This window comes from Notamacropus eugenii, chromosome 1 (assembly GCF_028372415.1).
Source record: "Notamacropus eugenii isolate mMacEug1 chromosome 1, mMacEug1.pri_v2, whole genome shotgun sequence".
In the NCBI taxonomy this organism is placed as follows: domain Eukaryota; kingdom Metazoa; phylum Chordata; class Mammalia; order Diprotodontia; family Macropodidae; genus Notamacropus; species Notamacropus eugenii.
The window spans coordinates 38,219,523-38,232,565 of record NC_092872.1 but is presented as its reverse complement, the minus strand read 5'-3'; the positions used below and the strand labels follow the sequence as shown (position 1 = coordinate 38,232,565).

Here is a 13,043-nt window from a genome sequence, read left to right as displayed (position 1 = left end):
TTCATAGTTCCACCAGCAGTGAATTAGTGTACCTATTTTCCCCCCATTCCCTCCATCATCTGTGTTTTTTATTTCCTGATAGGAGGTGGTACCTCAGAGTTGTTTTAATGTTTAGAGAAATTTTTTTCATGTGTCTGGTATTTTGATATTTTCTTCTCAAAACTACCTGTTCATATCCTTTAACCATTTTTCAGTTGGGGAAAATCTTTTCTTTTTTGAAAAATTCTATTCAGACCCATATCTTCATTATCTTTTTGTCCGAGTCTCATAGAGGCACCTCGAGATATCCCTAACTACTATAGCTTTGGGGTGTCTATTTCTCCCTATACTTGAATTGCCTTTTACTTTAAGGACTTACATCTTCTGCTGTTCAGTGATTCCATGTAAGGTATTAACATTACTTAACTGTCCATATGCTTTTAAGGAAAATTAATTTTTCCTATTTCTTTTAGTCATACTTATTTTAATTGCTGATTTTCATCTCTGCTTTTTCAAATTCAACTGAGGCATAGTGAATTCTTCTCCAACCTTCATAAATCTTTGTTACAAGTATGTTTCTTGTGAAAATATGTTTTTGGATTCTGCTTTCTAATAATTTTTGCTACTTTCCTCGCTTTTGTGGTAGAACTTATCTCATTTATATCCATGACCATGATTGATCATTTGCTTTTCCACTCCATTTTTTCCTCTTACTTTATCCTTTCTTTTTATTATACAAACTGTAATAAGTGAGTAGCAAAAGAGAATGAAAATGCCCATTGCTGGTTCTGTGCAATTGAAGTAGGCTCAGCCTCCTCAGTTTCTTGTCACCTCTCTTAGACTTAGTAATTCTTACAGCTTATTTCTCTCCTCTTCAGTTCCCCTATTCATGATCCACCCTTCAAAATAGAAGTTTATTTTGCTTTAACTATTCCTTCTGTCTATGCTCCACTTGATGGCCTATTGATTTTAATATACTTCTTTATCCCACTCTGTGTGGGACTCACCTTTGCCCTCTTGAATTATGAGAGAAGTTTGAAATACCTGCCGCCTCACACCTCCGAGTGGACATACTCTTCTCAGAATTGGAGCAGAGGAAAATTGTTGTGTTCTTGAACTTTCTCACTTTTGTTTATAACGTTGCTTGGTTTTTCAATTTAGGGTTTTTGGTTTGTTTTTGTTTGTTTCTAGAAAGTTACAGGTGTAATCTTTGTATTTTTTATTTCTTTGCCCTGGCCAGTTTTGTGGTCTCATGAATTATGGTGTCTTTTTTTTTTGGTCATAGTTTTCATAAAGTCTAGTATTAAGTTTTCTCTTCAGCTTATTTTGTAGGTCAGTTATTTTTGCTGCCAGAGATTTTTCAATGTTCTGATTTTTCAGTCTTTTGACTATGTTGTAGTATATCTGTTGTCTCATTGAATTTTGTTTATTTCATTCTGTTTTTAAATGAAGCCACTCTTTGAGTTGTTTTCTGTTTCCTTTTCTAAATTTATCCATTCCACCTTTTTCCTCAAGAACTCTAATTTCATTTTTTCCTCTCGCTTCATTTTTTTCTGGAGTCCTTGTAACCAAGTCATTCCTTTTTCTTATACCTACTTGTAGGTATTTTAGAATTTTACTCTTTTTCTGGGTTTATCATTTGGCCTTCTGTGATTCCATAATATTTCCTTTATGTTTGTAGTTTTCTTTACTCCTATTTTCAGACTCGGGTCCTACTTTGGAATTGGGTGCCCACTCCCATGCTCTTGGATAGAGTGCGAGTCCTTTATCTTCGGTCTTGTCTGTTGTCTGGATGCTGCTGCAGTATGTGACTGCACATGGGTAGTCCATAGTGTTTTTGAGAGCATTTTTATCATTTTGCAGTTCCACCAGTAGTAAATCAATAAACCTAAATGCCTGTACTTCATTAGACAGTGTCCGTCTTTCTATCATCTTTTTCCTTTTTGCTCTCTAATTGATAATTGATTTTGTTCGATTACTAATTTCTTTCTCCCTAGAGAGAAACTAATAGTCTTTTAAATAGTAGAGAAATTGTTTCTATAAAGTTTTTATATAATAAGAAAATTACTCCTGAATTAATTGGTTTTTAAAGTTATAATTTTTAAATGCCATGCAAGTAAAAGGTCCTTTTTACTGAAATTGATGAGATATTAACATTGTTATGAAATTTGGATTAGATTTAAATGAAATCCTATTGCCTTTTTAGTTAACTATGGTGTGCTTTAATTAATGAGGGCCTGTCTGATTTGAATGCTCAGCTGAATTGTTAAATGAAGAAAATCTAGAGTTAGATTACTAGAATTTGGAGTAGAGATCTAAACATCTGGCCCAAACATGCAACAAATAGAAGGTAAAAATCAAAAGTATCAAGCCAAAGCCAGGGACACACTGGAGGTTAGAGCCAGGAGAGACAGGCTGGAACACAGGGTAAGACGTTGGGGTTTAGACTTCATATGGTAGTACCCCTGCTTTTTTTTGCAAATCAAAATTGTTGCCTCTTTTGCTTGAGTCTACACAATCTTCTTGGCTAGTATTTTATTGAAGTAAAATTAGAAATTAATTGCAATTTTCATAACATAATCTCAGACATATAATTAAAATAATGTAGCATATTGATTTATTGGTAAAATTCCTTTGAATGTTCATAATTATGACTTTAAAAAACCACTCAGACACATCATTAATTTGATGGTCTGGCTTGGTTTTTGTCATGATTTCTCCAAAATGTGATGCTGTCAATTTTACTCATAATTCTTTTTTATACATTAATCAAAAGCCGTATTTTCTCTTTATAACAGCTACAGGAAAAAAATCATTAACACACTACTACATCAACTCTGTTCACTAGTTAGAATTTTTGCTTTCAAACACTCATTTCAAACATATTTTAGCATTGCGTGCCAAATCACCATATCGTAGGATCATTGATCTTGAGCTAGAAGGGACTTCAGAGGCCATCTTGTCCCATTTGTCTTACAGGTGAGGAAGCTGAGGCACCTAGAAGTTATTAGCTCTTCCAAAGTTATTTGTAGTAAGTGAAAGCGGGAGGACTTGAACTTGGGTTCTACAGCTCCAGAGCCAGTGCTTTTCTGCTGGATCACACTGCTTTTCATGTTAAATGTCCTCTCTATCCATGTTCAAGTCCCTTATCCGTTCATGTTGAGGAAACAGCTAGTTCTTTAAGATAAAATGAGAATTAATTTTTTAGAACATCCCTGTGATTAACTTTACCAGAAGGCAAGTATTTTTTAAAGTTGTAGATAACAGTTAGCATTCACATATTGATTTGAGGTTTGCAGAGTATTGTACGTGTTACCTGATCCATGTAATAGCCTTTGAGAAGTAGGTGCTATTATTATTATGCCGATTTTATATAGGAAGAAATGGAAACTGAGAGAATTTACACACCTAGCAACATCTCAGGCAGAATTGGAACTAGGGGGTTCCTAACTTCGAGGTGAACTGTCTAATAAAATATGCCTTGGGGCATCTAGTTCCTGATATAAGAAATATATAAAATCTATTGTTTTATAAATTTATTAGGGTATAAATTTTTTCATAAATGTAATCATTTTATCCTTCTGGATTGTGTTGTGAATTTGAGGGTGGAGTACTCAAATTTTGAAAAATATATGCCAAATACTGATTGAAGGAGAGGATATTGTGTTGTGTTTTTTTTTTTTTTTTCACAAAAGGAATTTTTTAAAAAATCTTTATCACCCCCCCAAAAAAAAAAATAGCAGCAGCTTCTTCTGGGTCAAACATAGTCCTTGGCATGAGAAAGCTAGTATATTTTGCAGTAATACAGAAAGACCCTAATTTTTGCATCGTATCAGGCATTTTTTCAAAGGATATTCCATGTAATGTACTGGATGGTTTGGTTTTGTTCTAAATAAAGTTGGTTTCTCTTCTGACATTTTTAAAAATTGTTGCTTTTCACTCACATATCCTTAAAACATGATGATCACACAGCATGACATTGTATCCGAATTGACCAATGTTTTATATTTTTCAACTAGTGTTTTTAGTCTTGCGTGCTATCCTGGCATTAATTGTGCTCCATTGGTTTAAAATCTAATGAGTCTCTTGTATAATTTAAATTTTTAAAATCTGTTATATTGAAATTTTTTTGGATGTGGAATTGACAGTAGGTGTGCAAAGTAACAGATTTTTCCTTCATTTCAATTTCAGCACATCTTACATATGTAATCAGATTAACAATTTAAGCTATGTCTGTTGTTTCATCCACCTGCAGTTCAAAATAGAAAAGTTTGGTTCTCAATGAACTGATCATAAAGGTGTGTTCAGATAGTACTATCTGAAAATTTGTGTGTGTTTTTTTAAGGTTTCCATTCATTTATTAAGTGGCTTTTATGTAGTGGATTATGTTTTCTGTATTTGGATTGTATGTTTCAGTGTTTACACTTCTGATGGCAGCATTCTCATCAAACCATTTATGTGTTTGTTTTTTTTCCCACAGTTATTATTTCATTTGTTAAAAGTTAAAGATGTTGAATTAAAAATTAAATTTAAGTATAATTGTTAAATTTCAAATGGTCATCCATATCTGTTCATAAGTTATTTTAATTTTTTTTCTTACAGGTTTTTTGGGGAATTGAGCTTATGTTGTACTTGTAAAAATAAATGATGAGAAAGATAATAGATATACTTTTAAATGACACACAAAATGTGTTTAATTCTGAGTTTACACACATGTTCAAGTGCATTGGTATCATGAGTCTACATCTACTAACATAGGGAAGAGTTACGTACTGACTCACATCTGACCTTAAACACCTGCAGCATTTTATACGCTGTGCTGTGTTCGCTATCATTTGGAGTAATTTTTGTTATGTAAAGCTCACCGTTGAATTTATTTTCATTTTTAAAAGTGACTATTGTAGAGTTTGAAGTAAAAGTATTCAATAATATTGGTATTACTTCAGATCCTACCCTGGGAGAAGCTCCTCATCATCATTTCTTCCCTACTCCTTCCTATATCCCTCAGGTAGCACACCGCTTAGTTTAGAAGATTGGTAAGGCGCATCAGCAAAGAAGAGTGTTCTAAAAACCTTAAATACCTGTCTGCCGTGATCATAGTCACCTGTCTTGTGCTTTGAGGAAGATTGAGCTGCATGACTTTGAAAGAATAATGCAGTAGAACTCCAGAAGCTGTCAAGTGACAGATTGTGCAGTAAGAGCGAAAGGAAGAAAAGCTTGGTTATAGTAGGTCCTGATTCTTTGCATAGGAATCCAAGGCATCTGTTTTCTGAACTGATAACAGTAGTAATCTACTGACTTCTGTGACATGTATTCAAGAAATAATAATAGCTAGCATGTATATAGCACTTAAAGTTGGCAGAGCGCTAAACAGATATCTCATTTTATCTTCACGACGCTCCTGGGAGATGGGCATTATTGTTGTCCCCATTTTACAGATGAGGTCACTGAAGAAGACAGAGGTTAAGTGATTTGCCAATTCTATACACCGTACCACCTTACCTGCATCTGAAATATAATAGAATACTTAGAGGATAGAATGTTGGATTTGGAGTTGAGAATATCTGAATTCAAATTTCATCGTAGACACTTAATAGTTTTAGGACTCTTAAGTTATGTAATCTTTCTTGGCCTTAGTTCCTTATCTAAAAAATGAGAGGCGTTAAACTAATACAGCCTGCGAGGGTCTTTCCAACTCCCAAATCTATGGTTAATATGTCCTACCAAGACTTTTAAATACAATTGGGCACAGGTGACACTTCCAGAAAGAACCTTAAAAAGTATTGGCAATTATTAGTGAAGTCTTGGGGAAGAAACTGAAAGACCGTGAGGGTATAGGTTGTATTTTCCTCATTGAGAAAAGAAAAATGAATTTTGGAGTGAATAGCCGACTCTGAGAATATGATTGGAATTCTGGATCACAGTAAACTAAAAAAAAAATGGGGAAGGAAGAAGATTGCCTATTTATATTCAATCTTAGAGGTTAGAGACTACAAAGAGTAGCCACAGAGGGAGAACAGAAGCTGAAACACCTACAACCAGAGACAAAATGAAAGAGCCAGCAGTAAAACAGTAAAGCCTATGGGCTCATTTTCCTCATCGCAGATCACTTGGATGTCTTTCCCCATTTCCTCTTTCACCTGTCACGTGAAAAGGTGACCCTTTACCTCTATTTTTCCTTTGTCTCATTCCATCCTTGTTTCTCAAGCAGATCTCCCCCTCTGTCACTCCCTCCCCACTCTCTCCAATTTTCAAAGTCTCTACTAGCTGCTTCTCTGCTGCCTACTAACTTTCCTATGTTTCCCCTATCCTTTTAAAAAAAAAAAAAAAAAAGAAAAAACCATCACTTGATTTGACCATCCTGCTGGCTGTCATCACAACCTCTCCCCTTTCTTTCCTGGCTAAAACCTTTGAGAAAATTAAGTTCTCAATAATTAGAGCCTCAATTTCTTCTCTATTCTTTTCTAAACTCTCTATTGTCTGAATTCCGACTTCATCATTCACCTGGAGCTACTCTCCAAAGTTACCAGTAATCTCAACCAAATTGAATCGTTCTTTATCAGTGGAACTGAAGAAGGTGAAGTGTAGTCTCTCACCTAAGAACAGGAAGTTCGCTTCACGAATATAAGTTCTGAGAGAGAGTTAGATGGCACCTCTCAAAAAGGCCTAAGGTGTCTTTTTTTAAAAAATTATTTTATTTGTTTTCTAGAATTGTGTTCTACAATTACTTCCATATGAAAACACAGTCTCAATATGACTTATCAGTAATGTGGTGGCCAAAATGGCTAATATGATTTTTGTGATGTAAGAGACAAAACTTCCAGGATAGTCTCACTGTATTCTTCCCTTGTCCAAACTCTTTTGAAATGTGTGTTCATTTCTGGGAAAAGCTTTGTTAGAAGAATGTTAATGAACTGGAGAGTATCCAGAGGAGGGCAGCCAGGGGATGAGGACTTGAATCTGTCATATAAGGATTGGTTGAAGGAACTGGGCACTTTCCATTAGATACGTTGTATCTTATTAATATAACTTTTAAAATTGGAACTGAACACTGAATTTTGGGTGTAGTATGAAAAAGAATCATAGACCTAAGAGCTGGAAGAAACCTGAACCATCTAGTCCATTTCTCCCATTTTCGAAAAGAGAAAACTGAGGCTCAGAAAAGTGAACAAACACAAGGGAACCATTATCTCATTTGTTCTGAACACTACATTTTTTTACTGCAATATAAGCATTTAGCCTTTGACAGCCACTTAATATTGCAGCCTCATAGTGAACTTATATTGAACCAAAAATGAGTAGGTTGTTTTCTTATGAACTGCTTTTGTTAAATCATGCCTCACTCATGCTATGCTTGTATATTTGGCTTTTAAAACAACAATTTAATAGGAAGAACAGCCGCTGTAAAACAACTGAAATTGAATCTTACTAAAGTATGAAGAATAAGCTTAGCCCCAAAGGAGAAATATTAGATGTATCTCACCATGTCTTTGCAGAAATGGGGAGGGGGAGGGGAAGAGTTCCGATAAAACATATTTAATGTCAGATTGTTTCAATGTGTTGATTGATTTTGTTAATTTTTTTCATTAAATTTTTGATGTTAAAAAGTAACTTGGGTTACTTGTATTTTCCTGGTTCCCTAAACTGCCCCTGCCTTCCCCTTTCAGATAGCCTTTATATACTCTACATGTATTTTATGTGTTCCATGTATGCTGTTTCACCTATTAAAATATTCATTCCTATAGAGCAAAGACTGGAATTTTTGTTGTGCTTTATTTTGCCTTTTTCTACATCTCTAAGTCTCAGTACAGAACCTGGCACAAGTGAGCATTTGTGAGCTCAGTACTTGTTGATTGACTTTCAGTGTTCCCTTAGTAGAACGTAAATTCCCTCAGGGCAGGAGCTGTCCTCTTGCTTGTGTCTGTATACATCTTAAATTCAACAAGTCCAAACCTGACTTCATTGTCTTTCCCCCCTCAAACCCTCCTCTACTTCCAAACTTCCCTCTTGCTATTGAGGACACCACTATTCATTCTCCCAGTCACCTATGTTCTAAAAGCCCATGTGTCATCCTTGAATCTTCACACTCCAAACCCCCATATCCAATCTGCCAAGGCCTTTAAATTTCAGCTTTGTAGCATCTCTTGAATATGCCAGCATCCTGGTGCAGGCAGGCCCTCATCACCTCACTCCTGGAGTATTGTAGTAGCCTGCTGATTGGTCTCCCTGCCATAAATCTCTTCTCACTCCAGTTCATGTGCCACTCAGCAGCTCAAATAAGCTTCCTAAAGCACAGATCTGACCATGATTGCTCAAGAAACTCTAGTGGCTCCCTGCCATTTCTATGATCAAATATAAAATCCTTTCTTAGGCATTCAAAGCCCTTCATAACCTGACACTCCCCTGCCTTTCAAGTCTTATTATATCCTGCCCTTTCTCTCTCCACCCATTTTGTGATCCAGTGACTTTGGCCTCTTTACTGTTCTTCAAATAAGACTTTCCATTTCCCGACTATGGGCATTTAGCAGGCTATTCCTCCTACATGGAATGCTCTTTTTTATCTTTACCTTCTGGCTTCCCTCCAATCCCAGCTAAAGGCTCACCTTTTACGAGAAGCCTTTCCTGATTCCCCCTGTAATGCTAAGGCCTGTTTACAATTTATTTTGTTTATAACTTGTTTATACGTAGTTATTTTCATGTTAGCTCTCTATTTAGACTGTGTGTTCCTTGAGGGCAGGAACTGTTTTTTGCCTTTCTTTGCTTGGCACATAATATGTGCTTAATAAATGGTTACTGACTGGCACAAAGTAAACTCTTAATAAACGTTATTACACTCATTATTCTAGGACTGTACTTATTTGAACTCCACTGGGAAAAGATGAAAACAAGATGATAGAAATAGTAATAATAAAAATTAAATTTCTGATCAATTTTTCTGGTTTCAAATAAGTATGTTTTTGATAATTTTTGTCTTTAAGAAGATAAATCATCATTACATTTTTGTTTTTGCCTGATTAATAACAGCAATAACTTTACATTTATATATTTCTTTATCATTTAGGTAACGTTATTACATATATTATCTAATGTAATTCTGTTGCACACTGAAAGAATATGAAAAATTATATATTGACAATTTTTATTAAATGCTACTATAAAATTTTTACTGGGATTAAATCAATATGTGACTTCAGAATCAATTCACTTATTCTATTTAGTCTTCCTAAACAGGAACCAAACTACACGATTCCAGTTTTTCACATTCCCTTTTACTTCTCTAAAATTTTATAATTTCATTGGAAGAAAATGTTTTTCTAGCATTATCTTAATATGCAGATATTTAATGTTTTTTGACTTACTGCTTTTATAAAGGAAAGCTGTTTCAGTTTTCTGTCTCATATCTTCATATCTTCAAGATATGTAAAAAAAATCAGATTATGATCAATTATCTTGAGAATATCTTGGGAGAAGTATCATCCTCATTTTATAGAATCTTTAGGAAAACTTAGCAAATCTTGAATATGGGCTAAAAGATAGATTGTCTAAAATCATTTTATTGATATCTTTGTTTTTTTGATATTTCGAAAAAATTTAGATAGTTTTGCTTTGGAAAAAGAAAAGTGCAATTTCTCCTTAATTTATTATAACATGGGATATCATAGTTATTTCTTCCTTATTGTCCAGAGTTCTTTGGAAAATGTAGTTAAGTATGTTAATTTACTCTAATTCCACAGTCACATTATAGTTTAAACTGTTCATTAATGCTTTTTTCAAACTTGTCTTTTAGATAAATGAACTGGTGGATGTTCGAGATGATGCCCTTGGCTCTTGGTTTGAAGCTCATATAAAGAGTGTGTCCCTTGCAGCAAAACAACACAAAAGTGGCAAAGCTAAAGCAAAGAGTGGCAGAAGGACTAATGGAAATTTAAATCATGACCATTCCAGAGGCAGCACAAATAAGCTGGACAGCGCACCCTCCACATCTCACTCTCATTCTGTGAATAATGAAGATGTTGTTTATCACATCCAGTATGATGAGTAAGTGCTCATGCTCTCATGTAGACTTCCTTCATTTTTGTTCTGGTTTGTAGAAGCAACAATTTGAAGAAAAAAGTCATCTTAACATGGAAAGATCCGTGTTAGGATTCAAAATTACATTCAAGGAATCGTGTTTTAAAAACTAACTTTTAGGTTTTTTTAAGGGAGGAATTTGAGTTAATGATTATTAAGGATTACCTGAAGATAGCTTTCAATATTGAAATCGTTCTTTACTTCTAAGTGGTTTTCTTATATGATCAATGTCCATCCTACCTTGCCTTGAAATTTGAGATAAAACTATGTAAGACGGTATTTGCGTAGTTCCCTTAACCCTGTGATAAGTGTGTATTGTTGAATGGCAAATATCATCATAGAAAAACATACAATTCTGTTTTCTTAGAGTTCTAAAGGAAACATTTAAATGGCTCGAAGTGGCACAAATGTATAACATAGTCATATAATACAAGTGAAGTAAGAGTTATTGTTTTTAGTATTGTAATGAAGTAAGCACATTGTGTTTCTGGAGATAGTAATCATTCTAAACCAGGAGAATGATTTCTAAATGGAAATGAATAATATTTTTCCTTTGACAAAAATCCCTGACATTTATACCTTTGTATTTTAAAACACTGCTAAAGATCAGCTGTTGGTACAGATATTGTATCCAAAAATAAAGTAGGAAAAGAGGCCTTAAATTTTTCTGCTTGTTAACACCTAAGTAATAAGAAATAACCTAAATCATTTTTAACATATTTTGTTCAAAATAACAGTTTTTTGTCTGTAATAGTTAGAATAAGAAATAATAGAACCATTTACACATAGTTTTTCTCCCAGAAGATAATCTATATCAGATCTGTGCCCATCAATTTAGATTTCCAAGTTAATGTAGTAGTATTCAGAAAGACATGTTTCCAAGCTTTTCCTACCTGTTGTTTAAGTTGTTCCTCTTCCCTTTGCCCTTGGCTCTTTGATTCTTGTGGTTACTATTGTGAGCCCTACTTGTTGATTCTTTTGAACCGTTATGAAGTTCAGCACCATACCAGACTAGCATAAGTGGCTGTGATTTTGTTTGGAATGGTAACAATGGCAAAGAGTTGGGACTGTGCTAAAAGAAGGACTGGCAATAGGGACTGAGCACTGTGGTTTGCCCAACCCAATTAAAATTAAAACTCCTTGTGAACAGTTTAGTTATATAGTGCCTTAAGGGTTACACAGTTTTTTCTAGAAGTAACCCTTTGAGTTTCACAGTACAAATATCATCCTCATTTTGTAAATAAGAAAGCTGAAGTTCAGAGAGAGTGTTTGTCAAGGTTAACATAGCCAGTAAATGTAATTATTGAACTTGGGGTTCTGAATTCCCAAGTCAGGATCCTTTCAAGTACAAGACAACTGGTTTTTGTTTTTTTTTAACCAAGAATTACGCTTACCTATGTAGTATTGTATCATTCATGAACATTCATAGGCACTTGAAAAAATACACTTAGAGAAGTGGTCTTCATTTCTTAGCATACTGTTTTTATTCATGGTAAACATTTGCTGATTGATTACTTTTTAGTTGATCTATTTTTTTCTCAATCATATGTAGCTTTTGTTCTAGTTAAAGTATTCTTGAAATGTTTCTCATTTCTTCTAGGTTCTTGAAGTTTTCTGATTTCTATAAATGTGAAGTCTTGTGGAAAAATTTCTTCCCATTGCAGTTTTGCTTGCCTAAAATCGCCAATCATAGCTTTAAGATTATGTGTATATCAAACCTCTTTTAAAGATATACTGGCACTGTTTGGCCTAATGAGTATATTATGATTTTTGCATGAAGTTGATAAAAAAAAGTCTCTCATTCTTCATAATTAGCAAAGCTTTCCCTCTATCTCTGAAAATATAATGGCGAGATCAGCCAATATTGTCAAACTCATCTGAAAGAGTAGGGATGAGGGAAAAATCCTCTGGAAAGAAGAGACCACAAAATTACCAAGTAGAGAAACAATAGTATGGGGTTATTTATTGTAGAAACAAATGGCCTATGTAACTTGAAGATTCCCCAGAACCATCACTCATTTTTATTAGAATGTAAACTCCTGAAGAATAGGAATTGTTTAACTCTCGTATTAATTTCCCCAGCCTTTAACCCAGTGTCTGATTCATAACAATTTATGCTTTTTCTTTGACTTAACAAATATTTACAAAATATTGATATCTGCAGTATCACACAGAGCTGAGTGTAAAACCCTGGGGAAATAGAAAACTTAAATAAGAAAGTCTCTGTGCTCTTGAGTCTATAATCTCAGTGTGATAACACAAAGACAACTTTCATACACAGCATTACTTAAATACTTCAGAGTCGGAAAACAAAGTTCAATGGGATCTCTAAAGGGGCATTCCTTACTGTATAATGTTTTGTAACACTGCACTGTTTCACTTTATTGTTGGTTATTGAACTATATCACAGTAATCAGTGTTCATAATGATGACCCAGAGCAAATTAAAGTTAAAAGAAAAATTCAATTTGGCTCAAGTATGAGGGCAGTTTATCACAATAAGATCAGAAAAATAGATTGGTAATATATTTCCATGGCCTTGAATGCCAGATTAAGCAATCTAACCTTTTATTCTGGGGGCAGTAGAGAGGTACTAGAGGTTTTCAGCATGGGGAATGGTATGATAGAGATATTTTATAACCTACCAGTGCTGTACAAGAAGAATTGGAGGCAAATCGTAAGTTAGGAAGCTATTACAGAAGGTTTCTCTCAAGGTCTATGTTCCTATAACTACAGATTTTCTAGCCAGGGTAATTAGAAGAATGATAGAGCTATTGATAGAAATAGGGCAGCTAGGAAAAGTAAAGTTTGGTGAAGATGATGGGTGCTTTCAGGGATATAGTCATCCTTCACTCTCAGGCTCAGCATATTGCTCTCATTTTGTCTAGAAAAAAACATATTGAGCTTTCTTCAGCTATTTAGGGTGAATGTTGGAGAAACAGTGTCCCAAAGTAATCTGGTACCTCTAGTCAGGTCTTTTTTCCCCAATATATT

The 13,043-nt window shown here is 34.3% G+C and overlaps 1 protein-coding gene across 1 annotated transcript in view; it reads left to right on the top strand.

Moving 5' to 3' along the window:
- The window catches only part of UHRF2 (ubiquitin like with PHD and ring finger domains 2), a 157,973-nt gene that overhangs the window by 58,113 nt on the left and 86,817 nt on the right, over positions 1-13,043 (top strand). Inside the window, exon 3 of the mRNA XM_072596937.1 lies at positions 9,767-10,017. Coding sequence (XP_072453038.1) covers positions 9,767-10,017 — 251 coding nt within the window. The remainder of the gene's footprint in view (positions 1-9,766; positions 10,018-13,043) is intronic.